Source organism: Hesperophylax consimilis, chromosome 18 (assembly GCF_061612785.1).
Source record: "Hesperophylax consimilis isolate HC1 chromosome 18, BYU_Hcon_1.0, whole genome shotgun sequence".
NCBI classification, from domain to species: Eukaryota; Metazoa; Arthropoda; class Insecta; order Trichoptera; family Limnephilidae; genus Hesperophylax; species Hesperophylax consimilis.
In genome coordinates, this window is record NC_142853.1 from 24,695,126 (window position 1) to 24,715,023 (window position 19,898).

The 19,898-nt window shown below is 39.3% G+C and overlaps 1 protein-coding gene across 1 annotated transcript in view; it reads left to right on the forward strand.

Moving 5' to 3' along the window:
* The first annotated feature begins 917 nt into the window (after positions 1 to 917).
* Positions 918 to 19,898, forward strand: part of LOC149415554 (ribosome biogenesis protein BOP1 homolog) — a 28,261-nt gene continuing 9,280 nt past the window's right edge. Inside the window, exons 1-8 of the mRNA XM_089642455.1 lie at positions 918 to 1,098; positions 1,311 to 1,403; positions 2,247 to 2,312; positions 3,261 to 3,660; positions 5,167 to 5,329; positions 5,599 to 5,740; positions 6,490 to 6,672; positions 19,573 to 19,722. Of these exons, the coding sequence (XP_089498581.1) occupies positions 979 to 1,098; positions 1,311 to 1,403; positions 2,247 to 2,312; positions 3,261 to 3,660; positions 5,167 to 5,329; positions 5,599 to 5,740; positions 6,490 to 6,672; positions 19,573 to 19,722 (1,317 nt within the window). The 5' untranslated portion in view covers positions 918 to 978. The remainder of the gene's footprint in view (positions 1,099 to 1,310; positions 1,404 to 2,246; positions 2,313 to 3,260; positions 3,661 to 5,166; positions 5,330 to 5,598; positions 5,741 to 6,489; positions 6,673 to 19,572; positions 19,723 to 19,898) is intronic.

The following is a 19,898-nucleotide window of genomic DNA, read 5'->3' on the forward strand; positions in this document are numbered from 1 at the left end:
AGAATATGCCAGAGGATTGAAGAGTTAACCACTCTCTTTACTCTTCCTGATAATCTTTTTTATGTGAATACCGCACAAAATTCCCAACTGCTCTCAACCGCCTGGAGCCAGTGAGACTATGGCACCCAATCAGGCTGGGTATGTTGTGAAGCTGAAGGCAATGGGAAGGGGAAGAAGAAGGTTGGGGAAGTACCCAGCTATTCGGATCTGGTCACCAAACAGTTTTCGCAAAAGCTAAAGCCATTCAAACTAAAATAATGTAATGTAATAATCCATCGTTTATGAGAAACTAGCTGATGTTTACCCGGCATTGTTCGACTTTTATCTACCGTCTATAGATATAATATGCATGTATTAGGTAGGTACATATACCGTTCGGAAGAAATTTTCTAAATGATAGTGAAAACCCTATCAAAATCCGTTGCGTAGTTTAGAAGAACTAAGCACACAAACAGACAGACGTGGATAGCGCCTTTGTTTTGTACTATTTAGAGAAGGGTAATTGTTTTATTTTATTTTTTATATTAACTCCACACAGGAGGCCCTGAATAAAATAATTTCCTTCAGGGCCTATGTCATCTTTGGGGATGCTGTGTGGAGGGAAAATTGTGACAGCCAGTAACAACTATGGACAGCTATCGGCGATATGCCCATTATAGTAAGCACAGCGTGTGGACAATTCAACAAATTCACGAGTTTTTTTTATGAAATCACTCTCACTTTGAGATATTTTTTTCTATCACTGCGGAGTGGAACAATGAAAGCCAGGTAGATAATATAGAAAATAATTTCGTACGTAGCTGCACATTATGTCATATAATCACAACTAGCCCCACTGCGAAGAGAATTTAAGTAGGAACTTAATTTTTTTTATATAAATTTATTGATGTAGCAACACGGATCTTTAATTTGACGGCCTGTGTTTGACATTTTCACACGTGCGTTGTTTCTTCGAGTTTTAACAAAAATAAATTCACCATGCCGCCTCCCAAAGAGGGGCTTAAAAAGCGAAAACACGTTAATAATCCTAAAATCAAAGTGAATCCCAAACCACAAGTTGAAAGTGATGACGATTCAATCGAAGATAGCCTTGTTAACGTAAGTTTGTTTTAGGTTAAATTTCTCGATTTCTTATTTGTTATTCTCTTTTAAATTCAGTGTTTTCGTGGTCTTTTCACAAAATATTGGATAAGATACACAATTATTTGCCAGAAGTGTTTCACTATTCTTTCTTTGGGTGTTTGATGGTTAAATTAAGTGTCAATGTAAGTGTACCGGATTTTTTTATTAATTTTACACACGTTTTACAGAAAACTGAAGATTTACTTCGATTGGTGAATAATGAAGAGGCGGACAGCACCGACTCGGAGGGAGAAGCTGAGGAATCTGATGGAGAAGTAGACGTAAGACTTATTTTCGTACTAAATGAAAACAAATACCTATGTAAAGTTGCCGAATTGCCTCACGCTTAATACGCAAACATTTAAAAAAATAACACTTAATTTCAATTTAATTACTACAAGCAAAAACTATTAAGTCGGGGAATTGGAAAATTATGCGCAAAATGGGTTATTAGGTTCTTAGTTTGTGTTATAATAATAATTCATGCATATTTCCTAACCTTCAAACTTAACTTGACCAGACAATCGTCAGATGATATGAATACAAAAAACATTGTGGTTGCATAAAAAGCGTGCATCTTTTACCATCTCCACCGATATAAATAGTAGTTTATGTAGTAATTAAGTTCAAACCTAGTGTTATTTAAAAAAAAAAATGATTCATAAGCACTAGGCGGAATTCGGCAACTTTACCCAGTCCTATTGCGTAGCTTATTTCTTAGGAATGGCTAAACTAAGATGTAAATTCAATACTAATCATTGTAGAAGAAGATAATACTGATAAATCTAAAAAAACAAGACACAGAAAAAAAAAAGGTAACGATCTCAACTGAGAATCGAACCCAGGATCTGTATCTTACATAAAAAACGCCTCAACCAACTCGGCCACTGGGACCTAATTATTTTATGAATTTGTTTATTATTCTCTGTCTTGTTCTGTTTCATGTTCCGTTAAGATTTATTAGTATTATATTATTCTTCAATGATATATTACATTGATGGGTATAACCTTCAAAAGTTATTTAAAGAAAAAAGTTTTTCTAATCTATTAAAATCATTAAACTGGTTTACAATTACAACTAATTTCATTAATATGTTTATTTTTTATTATTCTTTAATTTTCAGAAACCCATTTTTGACACTGATGATGATGACGATCAATTATCTTTTGAATCCAGCAGTGCAGGAGAGGTAAACATTCTCTTTTTTACATATTAAATCCTATTTTCCGACAAAAAGTGCCCCTCTTATTTCATAAAAGTTATTTTGATCGATAAAAAAATGAACAACCTCAATTACTTGGTCCACAAGATTGCCAATGGTCACTTGCATGTACAAATCTTAACTGTAAAGCAAATCATCTTTAAACGGATCATTTCCCACTTGCTAGGAAATACAAAAACCGTAGCATAATGCTTGTACGAATTTATTGAGTACACAGTAGACTTTAGGACTAAAAAAAACTGTAAACTGCCATAATTTTTAGTAGTTGAAAGCACAAAATCAAGCTCTATAATTCGCCAGTATTCGAATGTTAAAATTCAGTAGTTCGCCATGTGCACCGCCAGTTAGGTTAGGTTAGGTTAGGTTAGGTTAGGTTAGGTTAGGTTAGGTTAGGTTAGGTTAGGTTAGGTTAGGTTAGGTTAGGTTAGGTTAGGTTAGGTTAGGTTGGGTTGGGTTGGGTTATCTTAATCTTATACACTTAGGGCCTCGTAGATAAACATGTTTAAAATTTTGCACCACTGTTAAACAGCCGTTAATGCGTGCTAAATGGTTTTTTTTATCATTTGTGTAAAATTTAAAACATGTTTGTTAGTTTCTATGTAGAACACCCGCTTTCTCTCGCTGACCATTTTAGCAATCACCAGGGTTCATAATTGTTATTTTCGTGACATTTCGGTTAGTCTTCTGTGTATTCTAGCAACTGTCAAATGAATTTTTACAAATTTTATTGCTGTACTACCAAAGTGCCATAAAGTGTGGTGTACTTGTATTTGTTTTATCCCAAAATAAAAAATTTACTCTGGCTCTCAATTTTCATAGAAAAGTTAAAAAAATGTTTACATAGGATATAGTCAAATCGACTGCCATGTAGAATATTATACAATGTTTATTTATTTGATATCTTTTTTTTTTCAGGATAGTGAAGATGATGGGGAGGAAGATGAAGAAGAAGCTTCTGATGATGGATCGGAATCAGGAATTGAGAATGATTCATCCGACGCAGCTTCTGAAACCAAAAACACTAATGCCCTAACTAAAAAAGCAGACCCAAAATCAAATAAAACAGATATAAAAACACCCTCTAAATCTCCAGTCATTCAACTGAAGGGAAAGGCCACAATGAAAACCGGCGAAAAAAAACCTGAAGGGAAAACGAAAATAATCGCAACTGATAGTAAAAATAAAAAGCAACTAAAAAGTGACACTAAAAAAGATTCTAGCGCAAATGGAAAATTAGACAAAGAGGAGGAAATTTTAAACGGAAAGGTGGATAAAGCAGAAAGTGATGAAGAGGTCGAAGAAGTAACTAGAAAAGGTATGTTTTAATGGTCATATGCTGAAATTCTCTTAACCAGTTGAACGATTGCTACCCATATTTAGGTCTCGTCGCTCTAGGCTTTGAGCGATAGTTGCCTAAATTTAGGTATCTTTTCAAATTTATATTGAATTTATTTTTAAATTTCCGCAAATAGCTCACTTATACATATGGGATAAATAATGAAATATAGCCAGGTTTATTGGCTTTAAATCACAGTAAGCAATTTATATGTTTCCATATTAATATTCAAAGGTATGATTTTTTGAATTGAATGAACGCTGCCGAATTCAAAACCTAGTTCCCGGAAATCTTCCTCACTCAAGGCTGTTATTTTGTCAATACACCATCTCCTTTGATGATTCCGAATTTGGCGGCAGTCTGCAAACCGCAGCGGCAGACCGCAGGCTTAGTACTAATTGTTATAATAATAATTATTAGCAAGTCTTGTTAGTCTGCTGCTATAGTTTGCAGTCTGCCGCTGAACTCGGAATCGTACATTAATGTTGTTCATGGGACTGGATAATGCATCTTCCAGTTGCACTACAGAGATATTGGTTTTTGTAGAATCAGACACTACAGCTGTGTAATACATATATATTTATAAATTTATTTTTTTTGATGCCGTAATATATAAGCTGATTTCTTTACGTAAAATCTTTTGGCATCATTGAAAAATCTGTGTATGTCGGTACCTTACAGAAATAGTATATAGTTTATTTGTAGCACATTCCAGAGTGGAAGATACTCTTAGTATCGCCCCGATATAGACCACCATTCAAAATTGAATTGTTGCTTGAAATGGCTTTAGCCGTGTTTGGTGACCAGATCTGAATAGCCAAGTACTCCCCCACCTTCCTCTGCCACATCTCCTCCCCTCCCCCACTACCTTCAGCCACACAACATACCCCAATTGGGGATGCCGTAGTTTCACTGGCTCCAGACGGTTGGCAGCAGTTGAGATTCTTGTGCTATATTCACATTAAAAAAATATATACATATACAGGTTTTACTGGGGTCTGACTTTGTTGAAACGTGAGGCAATAACAGCTATGTGATCTAATTATGTTCTTGTTATCCCAGACACATGAAAAATCACAGGTTAATCTGTGTTCTTGAAATAACAGTTCCAATTTAGAAAATGACCATTAAAATAATTTTCCGTTGAAATTGTTATATTTTATAGTTATGTACTTTATCTCTTGTCCACCGAGTTCTTCACCCAATCTGTTCCAATTTTGAAAATAACACTTAAAATCAAAGCACAATTGACTTCATTGAATCAGACTTACGTGGGACGCGCAGACAACCGAATAAATATTTTTGATATTTTTTTATTTTTTATTATTATTTCACAATTTATTCTTTTAAAATTCATAACATTTAAAAAAATTATAATAGTGTTACAAAAATACATAGAGAATGGCATAAAAACAAAATAGTGGAAAAAAAATGTAAAACTAGCTCTTGAATTTGGTAATGGTTAATGTAAATGGTCTTTTTCAGATGAATATGGTAGTGATGATTCATCGGACGAGGAGGACCGTAGAAACACCATTGGAGACGTGCCTCTGCACTGGTACAAGGAATACCCGCACATCGGATATGACTTGGACGGAAAACAGATCCTCAAACCCCCTCAGCGTGATCAGATTGAAGAATTCTTAAAGTAAGACAAGTTATTTTATTAATTGAATCATTTTAAACCTATTGAAAACACGCAAAACTTTCTATCAATTTAAATATTATTGAAACAACTAATTCTATTGGACGGTCTTGCCCTTTGCCATTCCGGGTATTATTCTAAAATACCTAAAAAAATATATACATATATTCCTGAGAATATAGTCATCATTGGGTACAGCACTCTCTTTTGGTGTATTCATTTATACAGCTCATAACTGTATTGATATTGACTGCTTTTATCTGTTCCAACAGACGCTGCGAGGACCCTGACTTCTGGCGGACAGTGAACGATCCTCTAACTGGCCAGGATGTGATCCTCAGCAAAACAGATCTAGAGATCCTGGCCAGGCTGAGGCATGGAAAAACACCTGATCCTACTTATGAAGACTATCCTGTACGTAATCCATATTTTAATTTACTGTAAAATCTTAACTCTTGGACTTACGCTAGTCTTGTACTAGTACAACACTATCATAAGTCCAAGAGGTGTGTGATGTGTAGATACAACAGTATTAAACTAGCGCAGACCTGTGAAAAATCACCGAATATTATAATTGTAGGATTTGCAGATACAGCTAAAATGTATTCATTAAAAAAAAATTGCCTTTCAAAAGAAGAAATTTACCTTTCATAAGATAGTAAATTTGAAAAATTATGACTTCTTTCCACATCTAAAAACATTATCCATTAAAAAATCCTACTTTAGACGGCATCTTTCCAACCGCTAGTTATATTTTGGTACAATGCTAACGTACATGCACATTCTTTTTTTTTTTTTTTTTTTATATTTACTCCACACAGGAGGCCCTGAAGAAAATAATTTCCCTCAGGGCCTATGTCATCTTTGGGGATGCTGTGTGGAGGGTCTTTTTGTGGAGAGGAAGGAGTGAACATGGGTCTTGAAGAGTCCCATGTTGTAGGAGGGAGGAAACACAGAGGCCGGCAGTTCGTTCCACAGCCGAGCTGTTGAACTTAAGAACGAATCGTAGAAGCGACCCGTTCTCATGTGACAAGTGTCAACTGTGTACAAATGTTGAGCGCGCGTTTGGCGTGTATCCCGACTACGCACCGGTGCCGAAGGGATCAATGACGCTAGTTCCTCAGATTTTATTCATTCTTATCTCATTGTATTTATTTTGCCAGGAATGGGTGGAGTGGTTCTCCAGCGAGGTGCTGCAGTGCCCCGTGAGAGCGTTCCCCGAGCACAAGCGCTCCTTCCTCCCGTCGCAACTGGAGCAGCGCCAGGTCAACAGACTTGTGCGCGCGCTGCGGGCTGGATGGATCAAGACCCGAGCCCAGGACAGGATAGACAGGGACAAGAAGAAGGTAAAGCCTACCATATTATTGTTGATATGGAGACGGCCTGCATAGCTCCTGTAAGCACTCCGGCCATAAGCCTATTATCTCCTGTGTTTGTGTTGACTCGACCCCCTAATTGTCCTAACTCGCTTGAATGAGGTTTTTATACCTCCTTCTCTCCAGCGTTCAGTTTCGCTTTTGCAAAACGATATCGTGCTGGGCCTAGCTAACTCTGAATATTCCCCGCCCCTGTGGTATCGCACACAGTAAAATAAGGCCTACGCTTTGGGGTTGATCTACAATAAATCCCTTAACTTCACGTTGTGTGATTTGTTAATTCGAAGCCCCCCCCGCTATGGGGTGGTAGGTATTTAATGTCTCCTTTCTGTGGTAACTCCCGGTTCTTTTTAGCCAAAGCGTGGGGAAAACGTCCATCGACCCTCAGCGAGTTCTACAAGGAACGAGTACGTGTCTCACCTAACTTTCGAATACTGGACCCTATTACTAATCGACCTAACAGCTTATATCATATCTTTACAATTGCCTTGTATCCCCGCCATTTCTAATGCCCCCGTGTTTATAAATTCTAGATTGTGACATAGAACCGTACCCCCCCCCCCCTCTTGTGTACGGGCTATTAAACCCTTCGTTGAATAGTGTGTTGGTTCCGCATAAGTACTGGGACTCTCTCGTCGACCTCTGTAACGATGTACTGAAACTAGATAAATGGATTTAGCTGTGGTTAGTAAACTTTGGGTGTCGCGGATGGAAGTGGAAACGAGAGAAAAGGAGATGGGAACGGATTGAATGACGAGAAAAAGGTTTTTTTTTTGCAAACTGGGTCGGCACCTCACTGCCCCAAATGAAATGGTCGCTATTCTTCCAAATGCACAACCCCAAGAACCAATACGTGTCTGGCTTTCCCCGAGGTCTGGTCTAACTTCTTCTTATAGTCGCCTTGACACCTCCGGACCGCTCACGTCAGAGGGAGAGGTAATGCACCTGTTGGAATATCCCAAATCACCCCGCCCCGCTTCCTCCGACGGACTACTTTACTGACTGTAAAAGGGGAATTTTCATTGCGTCCCTTATCATGATGCTAAACGCGTGCATGTTTCAAATAGGTTTGTTCTGGTGAGGCTTTCAACGTCCACTAGCCGCCAGGCCTACTATCCACCTCACGAAGGTTGCTGCAAAGGATCTCGAGGGTTTTCCAGTCGAGTTGCATCAACCTCCGGGTAAACCCCGCTTTAGTATGTGTTCGTCCTCCGATTTTGAACCCTCGTTCATCACGCCGACGTCCCCTCCACGCGATTTTGAAAGACTTGGAGCCCGTTCAATTAAACGCCTTCGCAGCGAACCAAGGCCCAAACATTCCAACTTGACATTAATTTTCATACTGCCTCTCGTGTCCTCTCATCCGACCCGGCCCCGCGAAAGGGGATGACCTTCCGAACTCTTCGTGATTCTCCATACAACGTTGACGCCCCGAAATCGCGTGATGAGGAAAGTAGAAAAACTTCTGAGCTGAAGGAAGTTGTGTGCTTTCTCAAGACAGCTTACGAACAACATACTCCAACGGTGAGTTCTAAGCCGAGGCCAAAGGTATTCGGGAATTTGTTAGTGAACATATAAGGTTATACAAATATTATTAATTTTATTTTTTTATTTGTTTTGAGCATGAGTTGGTTGCAGCTAGTCGCTTCCATGTTGATTTGAGGTGCCTCTGCGCGGCCGCCAACTCGGTAGAGTGTACGACTTTTGTCGTCAGGCACGGACGTCGAGTGATTTATGGGGTCCCCTTTCTTCCTTTTGGTCGTGTGTCGCCACTAACTGCTTACAAATAAGTAGGTCATTGGCCTCGTGCTAAACACAGCTGTTAGAAGCAAGCAAACAGTTCTAAATGTGATACTATTTTATCAGTTGCAGCCCCATCTTCGTCGCAATTTTAACGTTCTGGAAATATATATTCATGCAAGATCACTCACCCAAAATCGTTATATTACCAGTCCAGTCGGGATATCGACGACATGTACATTAATCCACGTCCAGGGGCTGTAGGTAGGATGTAGAAGCCCCTAAGCCGTTAAGGGTTCGTATTAAATTCGAAATCGGTTCTCTATGTCACCCGTCTACTCGCCGGTAGAAACTATAACCATATTGTATCTAATTTTTCTAGCTAAAATTTCTACTTTCATACGCCGCTCCGTAGATAGCACATAAATTACCTGATACTGGAATTCGGAATGTTTAAGCGGATCATTTCTTTCAATAGAATGGTCTCTTCCTCCCTAACCGTAAATTGATAGTTGACATGCATCGGTATCTGTTGGCCTCCACTGTACCTAATCTAGATATCTCTCCCTATCGACTATTTTAGAGTATCTAAGTAAGTATTTGCCGAGATCTACCCAGAACCCCCTTCCCCTCCCTAGAACCTTTCATATATTACCTGCCACGTTCACTTCGATTTTTTCCACTAGATTCTTATATCGTGTAAACCGTTAAAATCCTTCCCGTGCTCGCAAGGAAAACACTGTCTATACCCCCAGTTCAAATGAGCAATTTACTCTACGTTTTATATATTGGAAATGAATTATTATTAATTTTGACCAGAAGGTCCACATGTGATTTACGAATGATGTATTTAGCTCTTATTAAATTCTACTCTCCGAGTAAATTCATTCGCCGCGTTTCTACACGATTTTTATTATTATTATTTTTGATCAATGTACGCTGTCTCTTCAATTTCACAATAAATTTAGAACTTTGACTTAGCCGTTTTCGTCTGGTCATTTGATACTTATTATGGTTCTCTATTTTTTCTCCTCTAATGGCACACGCGTTATTATTAAACATTACCGCAGTCGAGTTTCATCGTTTTATATTAGTCTGAACCAAGAGACTCCAACCCGTGAATTTAGTATCGTCTAATTATGAGTCACCCCTTTTTCTTTGGTTGAATAACTTCACTACATTTAAAACTCTATAAGTTTAGTTTAAAATGGCACACAAAAGATGTCACGACGTAAGGATCTCGAAGACCGACTCCAACCAAGTTAAAACGAAAAAAGCCCTGATTCCCTCCAAACAACGCTATTTAATAATGTTTTTTCGAATAAATCGACTTAAAATTTGTGCGACTTTCGCCTTTATGAATTCAAGGTTTCACTTCCCGTTAAGTTTAGAATTGCATAACCCCGTTTCAGGATTTTTGGCCCCCGCCTGCCGAGTTGAGGTAGACACCTACCCCCCTGCCGAGACGGGTACAGGCGTGTACTCGGTGACCTGACTTCCGGGCGCCCTCCCGTAAATGATTTTCGGCGATGTAGATTATTGCGCAAAATTATTTGATTATTTTTTCTCGTACGCGTGTTGTGTCCGTAATATTGGTTGATTTCCGGCCTATAGACTAGGTGTAGCTCATTTCTATATCGTTGTTTTCGAAATCTTTCCGAGAAATTCGCTATTGATATCGATAATATAATCGATAAATTATCCCAACTAACGGAAGCTTTTCACCTATTATGTCCAGCGCTTGCGCAATCCAGTATCCTTCCTTGTGTGCTGCCTTCTAGCATTTGATTGGTGTCTACACGATCCGTGGGTGATCCCAGGACACATATACCTTCCTCTCGGTGATGACATACGTAGGCATTCGTTCCAAAATTTGATTCGACACGTTTTTTGTAATTTCGCCTACCTGTTTTGACTCTTTTCGTGATATCCGCCGCATATCTTCTGGTAATTTTTCGTAACCCATCGCTGTCCACTACCCGAGTCGGTGACACCTCTTCCATCATGAGCTAAACTACCTTTCGGGTTTCTTTTCGATTCCTGGTCCTTCCTTTTCGGTGATCTACGCCCAGTACATCCCTGTTTTTACAGTTTTTTTGCGTCTAGTTTTAGCCCAACCCATATACCCCTTTCTCGCTCCATCCAGGAATTTCAATATATTATCCTCGTAACTTTGTTTACGCGCAAAAAAAGGTCGTAAAATTTTGATCGTTAATCAAAGACTTCGTGACCCATTAACTTTTATGTCTTTTCTTAATTACCCAACTTGCATCTCCCCCGTGTTAATATAATTAGGCAATTTCGGCCAAACATCCCATCTTAAGTTAAAATTCGTGTCCATTGTCAACACTTGAAATAGCACTCAGAACCTCAGCGATCGTAAACAATTCTCTCTATGAGGATCACCTCGTAATATGTCTTCTGGACCAAAACATTCTAAAAAACCATCTTCTTTCGCCAAACCGTCACCCCCCTGTTTCGTTATCGCTGGTTGGGTATCGCTTCGTTTCTACCTTAGAATGCAAATTTATCGTCGTTCTCCAAGTGCCCTTACACGCATCGTGAGACCGGATCCCAAGGTTAGCTCAACAGTAAATCAACCTAGAGTGTTTCGTGTCTTTAGACCGCCCTTAGTCTCCGTGATTGGCGAAAAATTATTTAATTGATTTTGGGAATGATCTGATTCGTTGAGCTCCATCACGCCTCTTTTCAATTATTACGTGGTTAACACCTATTACCGACGTAGGTTTCTATAATAAAGCTTCTAGTATGTCCCAGAGATGTCCATAGTCTGTTCGTTTCTCCCTATTCTCTGAACGTATTTTAATTTATGAAAAAAAAAATTCTTTACGTTCCTTTACCCCAAACAGGTCCATTACAGCCTCCCTTTAGTAAGGATTACAGCGGATAAACACGTTTTGGTGTTTAGTTGGTGAAATCATTACTAACAATAGTTTTAGATTACTCATTTTCCTTCCTTTTCAATTTTTTTTTTTCGTACTCCAAAGGTTGCGTACCCCTTACCTCCCTAAGAGGAGATGTTCCTATTTTCCCTAAATGCAAAATAAATTCTAGAATGGGTCTTTTCCTTTTTTTTTCTTTCCAATCTTCCGTTAATTTTTGGCTTATCTGCTTCCCACGAAGTTCGCCCCTGTACGTGTCTTAACTCAAATGCCTTTAAACAAAACGTAAGGCACAATGCCATTCATAAATCTGCCGCCTCCTACCACTCGTGATTTCATTAAGACGAAACACGGTTTCATTTGTCACAAAACTCGTAACTTTGCTTTATATTCTAGGCGCTTCGTCAGTAGACGTGTTTCCTCTTAACTACACATTTATGGCTAAGTTTTTGTTGCACCCCCAAAGGGTCGAAGCAAAGTTCTATGGGTACCTGACTGAAGTCTCGGTTGTATGTTTTTTTTTCCATGATGGTATGCACGCAACATGAATCTATTTAAAACGCGTAGCTATTTTGCATGTGGTTTTTTTTTTCCTGTTTTTTTTTTTGAATTCTCGCGTGACTATAATTTTTTCGTTTTCTTTAATAAATAATAATCCGTATGTGTGGCCGGTTATCAATAAGCCTTGATAAAACTTGAATTGGATTAAATCTGGTTTATTGAATTGGACACGCAACCTCCCTAAAACTGCACTTACGTGTCCTAGATGTTCATCGACATTTCCGCACAAATATATGACTAAGTCATCCAAGTAGTAGCTTTGCGAGACTACCTATCTTTTGTTTTAATATTCGTATTGTACCGAACGTGTTTTGTTTACTTGTTGAACTAATTGAAACGGATTTATTTATTCTTATTCACAGAATTTAGTCACTATTTCACGCTGTAGTTTTTCTCACAATATCACTGTTTTCACTTTATTCAAATATTAAGTTAGATTATATCCAATGGTTGTAACTATTCACTTCACAAGAACACTGCATTTATTTCACCGAAAAACATCCGTTACGTAACGAACTTAAGTATTTGATAGTAATCACCGGTAATGTTCACTGTAGGTTCAATGAACTCGTCGTGGTACGCAAACGTATTGTATCCCTGCTTGTACTCACTACGTTTAATTTAAACCTTTACGAAAACATAACAAAATAATTATTATCTCCCCTCTCTCACTATCCCGGCTGTCCCGATTCGTAACCAAGTCAAATCTCACTAGTCTTCGGTTTACCTTATTATTATTATTACCATCTCACACTTTCTCCCTCTTTATATTGCTTGCTAGGTATCGAAAAACCGTTATCTACCGACCATTTTGTAATATACACATTCCGAGACTACCGATGTCTGCACGCATAACGTTTCCAAACTACGTCGTACAAAAGCTCATACAATATCTGTTATCTGTTATCACCACCCATTGCGAAGTTTAACTCTATATTAAGAGGATAGACGGATCCCTTTTGTATGAAAGCTTGTATTTTCGAAGCTGTTTCCTTCAAAATGTTCACCGATTAGGTTTCCCCTTAATATCACGCTATCCAAAGATAACAAACCGTTTTTATGTACTACAAATCGTCTCGCAAATGCTCGGTGGATATTTCTTTCTTTCTAAGATTTATGACCCGACCGTTGTAAATCATGAAAAGGTCTATTAGTTCCTTTTAGCTTGCAATAATTTTCAAGTGACCATCGATAGGTCTCTTCGAAACGACAAACCGATATTAGTACGGTTTTTACCCACTTTCGTAAGGCATTTAAAATGTTTGAATAATATTCATTTCATATTATTTTTTTTTCAAGCGGTCTACAAAATACTAGTCAGATGCTTTACGTTTCACCATCTAAATGCGAGCCCTTCTCAAATTATGATCATTTAACTGATTTGTATATTTTTTCCTTATCGAAGGTTGGCGTACATTTCGCAATATCAACTAATACAAACCTCCACTCAAATAAAGATTCCGTAATCAAATTGTCTATTTATTTATTTTCTCTTTTTTTTTCTCATGAAATGTTGATTAACATCAGCTTACGTTTTTTTTTTTCCATTTAACTGCGTAACCTTTCCCTTTTATTATTAGTCTCGTGAAAAGTACTCAATTTATATTATTCGTTACTAACTACCGTATTGTGTATTAATTCTCTTTATTCATTTGTACGGCGCGCCTGAGGCGACTTTACCCAAAACGGCGCCACACGAGTCCCAACAAACAGCCGACCGACATCCCTGCCGTGTTCAGAGCGATAAATCTACCACCGGCTGTAGATACGTAAGAGTAGGTAACCTTTTTTTTTCCACTATTGTCCGGCGCCTCGCCGTCTCCATCGTAAGTAATTGAATCATAAATGACACTAGAGTCTAACAGTGCGTCCAGCTTAATTTTTGTTCACCTGTCTAGACTATTTTACAACTGACCCACATTCGTTTCGACCTATTTTTTTTCTATTCGCTCCTGACATGTTTTTTTTTTCTTGAGACACTATACTCGTACCTCTATCGCTTATAAGGTCAATGAAGCCACCCCAACTTGTAAAACTCTCGGCTCCTGGTTCTCAAGGCACCAAATGTGTTGACTCGACCCCCTAATTGTCCTAACTCGCTTGAATGAGGTTTTTATACCTCCTTCTCTCCAGCGTTCAGTTTCGCTTTTGCAAAACGATATCGTGCTGGGCCTAGCTAACTCTGAATATTCCCCGCCCCTGTGGTATCGCACACAGTAAAATAAGGCCTACGCTTTGGGGTTGATCTACAATAAATCCCTTAACTTCACGTTGTGTGATTTGTTAATTCGAAGCCCCCCCCCGCTATGGGGTGGTAGGTATTTAATGTCTCCTTTCTGTGGTAACTCCCGGTTCTTTTTAGCCAAAGCGTGGGGAAAACGTCCATCGACCCTCAGCGAGTTCTACAAGGAACGAGTACGTGTCTCACCTAACTTTCGAATACTGGACCCTATTACTAATCGACCTAACAGCTTATATCATATCTTTACAATTGCCTTGTATCCCCGCCATTTCTAATGCCCCCGTGTTTATAAATTCTAGATTGTGACATAGAACCGTACCCCCCCCCCCCTCTTGTGTACGGGCTATTAAACCCTTCGTTGAATAGTGTGTTGGTTCCGCATAAGTACTGGGACTCTCTCGTCGACCTCTGTAACGATGTACTGAAACTAGATAAATGGATTTAGCTGTGGTTAGTAAACTTTGGGTGTCGCGGATGGAAGTGGAAACGAGAGAAAAGGAGATGGGAACGGATTGAATGACGAGAAAAAGGTTTTTTTTTTGCAAACTGGGTCGGCACCTCACTGCCCCAAATGAAATGGTCGCTATTCTTCCAAATGCACAACCCCAAGAACCAATACGTGTCTGGCTTTCCCCGAGGTCTGGTCTAACTTCTTCTTATAGTCGCCTTGACACCTCCGGACCGCTCACGTCAGAGGGAGAGGTAATGCACCTGTTGGAATATCCCAAATCACCCCGCCCCGCTTCCTCCGACGGACTACTTTACTGACTGTAAAAGGGGAATTTTCATTGCGTCCCTTATCATGATGCTAAACGCGTGCATGTTTCAAATAGGTTTGTTCTGGTGAGGCTTTCAACGTCCACTAGCCGCCAGGCCTACTATCCACCTCACGAAGGTTGCTGCAAAGGATCTCGAGGGTTTTCCAGTCGAGTTGCATCAACCTCCGGGTAAACCCCGCTTTAGTATGTGTTCGTCCTCCGATTTTGAACCCTCGTTCATCACGCCGACGTCCCCTCCACGCGATTTTGAAAGACTTGGAGCCCGTTCAATTAAACGCCTTCGCAGCGAACCAAGGCCCAAACATTCCAACTTGACATTAATTTTCATACTGCCTCTCGTGTCCTCTCATCCGACCCGGCCCCGCGAAAGGGGATGACCTTCCGAACTCTTCGTGATTCTCCATACAACGTTGACGCCCCGAAATCGCGTGATGAGGAAAGTAGAAAAACTTCTGAGCTGAAGGAAGTTGTGTGCTTTCTCAAGACAGCTTACGAACAACATACTCCAACGGTGAGTTCTAAGCCGAGGCCAAAGGTATTCGGGAATTTGTTAGTGAACATATAAGGTTATACAAATATTATTAATTTTATTTTTTTATTTGTTTTGAGCATGAGTTGGTTGCAGCTAGTCGCTTCCATGTTGATTTGAGGTGCCTCTGCGCGGCCGCCAACTCGGTAGAGTGTACGACTTTTGTCGTCAGGCACGGACGTCGAGTGATTTATGGGGTCCCCTTTCTTCCTTTTGGTCGTGTGTCGCCACTAACTGCTTACAAATAAGTAGGTCATTGGCCTCGTGCTAAACACAGCTGTTAGAAGCAAGCAAACAGTTCTAAATGTGATACTATTTTATCAGTTGCAGCCCCATCTTCGTCGCAATTTTAACGTTCTGGAAATATATATTCATGCAAGATCACTCACCCAAAATCGTTATATTACCAGTCCAGTCGGGATATCGACGACATGTACATTAATCCACGTCCAGGGGCTGTAGGTAGGATGTAGAAGCCCCTAAGCCGTTAAGGGTTCGTATTAAATTCGAAATCGGTTCTCTATGTCACCCGTCTACTCGCCGGTAGAAACTATAACCATATTGTATCTAATTTTTCTAGCTAAAATTTCTACTTTCATACGCCGCTCCGTAGATAGCACATAAATTACCTGATACTGGAATTCGGAATGTTTAAGCGGATCATTTCTTTCAATAGAATGGTCTCTTCCTCCCTAACCGTAAATTGATAGTTGACATGCATCGGTATCTGTTGGCCTCCACTGTACCTAATCTAGATATCTCTCCCTATCGACTATTTTAGAGTATCTAAGTAAGTATTTGCCGAGATCTACCCAGAACCCCCTTCCCCTCCCTAGAACCTTTCATATATTACCTGCCACGTTCACTTCGATTTTTTCCACTAGATTCTTATATCGTGTAAACCGTTAAAATCCTTCCCGTGCTCGCAAGGAAAACACTGTCTATACCCCCAGTTCAAATGAGCAATTTACTCTACGTTTTATATATTGGAAATGAATTATTATTAATTTTGACCAGAAGGTCCACATGTGATTTACGAATGATGTATTTAGCTCTTATTAAATTCTACTCTCCGAGTAAATTCATTCGCCGCGTTTCTACACGATTTTTATTATTATTATTTTTGATCAATGTACGCTGTCTCTTCAATTTCACAATAAATTTAGAACTTTGACTTAGCCGTTTTCGTCTGGTCATTTGATACTTATTATGGTTCTCTATTTTTTCTCCTCTAATGGCACACGCGTTATTATTAAACATTACCGCAGTCGAGTTTCATCGTTTTATATTAGTCTGAACCAAGAGACTCCAACCCGTGAATTTAGTATCGTCTAATTATGAGTCACCCCTTTTTCTTTGGTTGAATAACTTCACTACATTTAAAACTCTATAAGTTTAGTTTAAAATGGCACACAAAAGATGTCACGACGTAAGGATCTCGAAGACCGACTCCAACCAAGTTAAAACGAAAAAAGCCCTGATTCCCTCCAAACAACGCTATTTAATAATGTTTTTTCGAATAAATCGACTTAAAATTTGTGCGACTTTCGCCTTTATGAATTCAAGGTTTCACTTCCCGTTAAGTTTAGAATTGCATAACCCCGTTTCAGGATTTTTGGCCCCCGCCTGCCGAGTTGAGGTAGACACCTACCCCCCTGCCGAGACGGGTACAGGCGTGTACTCGGTGACCTGACTTCCGGGCGCCCTCCCGTAAATGATTTTCGGCGATGTAGATTATTGCGCAAAATTATTTGATTATTTTTTCTCGTACGCGTGTTGTGTCCGTAATATTGGTTGATTTCCGGCCTATAGACTAGGTGTAGCTCATTTCTATATCGTTGTTTTCGAAATCTTTCCGAGAAATTCGCTATTGATATCGATAATATAATCGATAAATTATCCCAACTAACGGAAGCTTTTCACCTATTATGTCCAGCGCTTGCGCAATCCAGTATCCTTCCTTGTGTGCTGCCTTCTAGCATTTGATTGGTGTCTACACGATCCGTGGGTGATCCCAGGACACATATACCTTCCTCTCGGTGATGACATACGTAGGCATTCGTTCCAAAATTTGATTCGACACGTTTTTTGTAATTTCGCCTACCTGTTTTGACTCTTTTCGTGATATCCGCCGCATATCTTCTGGTAATTTTTCGTAACCCATCGCTGTCCACTACCCGAGTCGGTGACACCTCTTCCATCATGAGCTAAACTACCTTTCGGGTTTCTTTTCGATTCCTGGTCCTTCCTTTTCGGTGATCTACGCCCAGTACATCCCTGTTTTTACAGTTTTTTTGCGTCTAGTTTTAGCCCAACCCATATACCCCTTTCTCGCTCCATCCAGGAATTTCAATATATTATCCTCGTAACTTTGTTTACGCGCAAAAAAAGGTCGTAAAATTTTGATCGTTAATCAAAGACTTCGTGACCCATTAACTTTTATGTCTTTTCTTAATTACCCAACTTGCATCTCCCCCGTGTTAATATAATTAGGCAATTTCGGCCAAACATCCCATCTTAAGTTAAAATTCGTGTCCATTGTCAACACTTGAAATAGCACTCAGAACCTCAGCGATCGTAAACAATTCTCTCTATGAGGATCACCTCGTAATATGTCTTCTGGACCAAAACATTCTAAAAAACCATCTTCTTTCGCCAAACCGTCACCCCCCTGTTTCGTTATCGCTGGTTGGGTATCGCTTCGTTTCTACCTTAGAATGCAAATTTATCGTCGTTCTCCAAGTGCCCTTACACGCATCGTGAGACCGGATCCCAAGGTTAGCTCAACAGTAAATCAACCTAGAGTGTTTCGTGTCTTTAGACCGCCCTTAGTCTCCGTGATTGGCGAAAAATTATTTAATTGATTTTGGGAATGATCTGATTCGTTGAGCTCCATCACGCCTCTTTTCAATTATTACGTGGTTAACACCTATTACCGACGTAGGTTTCTATAATAAAGCTTCTAGTATGTCCCAGAGATGTCCATAGTCTGTTCGTTTCTCCCTATTCTCTGAACGTATTTTAATTTATGAAAAAAAAAATTCTTTACGTTCCTTTACCCCAAACAGGTCCATTACATGTTTCTTCATTAACAGTAGTCCAGTCTCTTTAACCCTCCCACTCCGGAGTGGGATAACACGCTTCCCCCAAACGAGAGATTTTAGCGATATCTAATTTATTTTTTACATCACATGCTCTATAATTTAGGTAGTCATAGACGTCCAAATTGATAAACTTGCCATTACAATCAGGGTACCATTATGACGAGCTGGAGGCAAACTGCGTGACTATATTTTTGGCACCGAAAGGGCACAGAAGGATTCGAAAATGCTTTGATTAATCTACGACATCGGTCGTACGTTGAACACCAAAGAGCGCACATTGAAATAACCAGACCCTGCGCAGAAAAGTAAAATTCGCTAAAGTGAGGCAATGACTTTTCTGCACAGGTTGGAATGGAATAAGATTTCGTAGCAATGCTAAAAATGAGCGAGGTGGGTAAATTATAACACATTTTTAAAAGTGGTGTCTAACTAAATAGTGTAACAAAATGTTCAGGTTTGGACACAAGCCCAAACTTTTGTTCACCCGATTTGGGATTTGATTTTTTACGCGGCCAACAATTTGTCTGCCATTGTAAAAAGGACTAGTAATTCGTAAGCAGATTTAATTTTCGATTACTAGCAAATGGTGATATTATAGTGCGATTTGCCTGTATACTGTCAGATTCATTTATTGACAAATTGCAAAAAAGGAGTCTGTAAACATGCCACGAGTGAGATTGTATTAGATGCATTTTCACAAAATTGCTGAATTCAAAGTTACCTATGTAATTGTAGTAATTACCCTGCGATATATCATTGCAATAAATTCAGTCACACCTACGTCAATGGGCAATAAACAAATACATACATATAACCCTACTTCTAAGAGATCGCCTTTTTATATAATAAAGCGCATTTGAAGTGAAATGACACTTAACTGAGCTATATAAATGCTATGTTTTTATTATTACTGCCTCCATATATATATAATTATAACAACTTCATACGTTCTGTACCAGTAAATTGTTTTAAATAGTAATATAACAGTAAAAAAATGAATATATTATTCTAGGAAACACGTTTCTACATGTTATGGAGCACCGATGACCGTGCAGAAGAGATGCGACGAATCAGAAATCACATTCCAGCACCTCGAAGAGCACTTCCCGGGCATGCAGAGAGTTACAATCCCCCACCAGAATACATCCTCGATGAAAGGGAGGTATGTATCCACAAGCATTCATGTATCCGCTCTGTGGCTGTGTTGGCATCGCATCTGGTTCCCGCCGAGGCGCCGTGAGTTCAATTCCTCGGCTGGCTAAATCCTCCTATCACGATACAAGCAACATTTGCCTGGCACACTAATTGCCCTTATTCCCAATTTCTTATTTCTTTTAC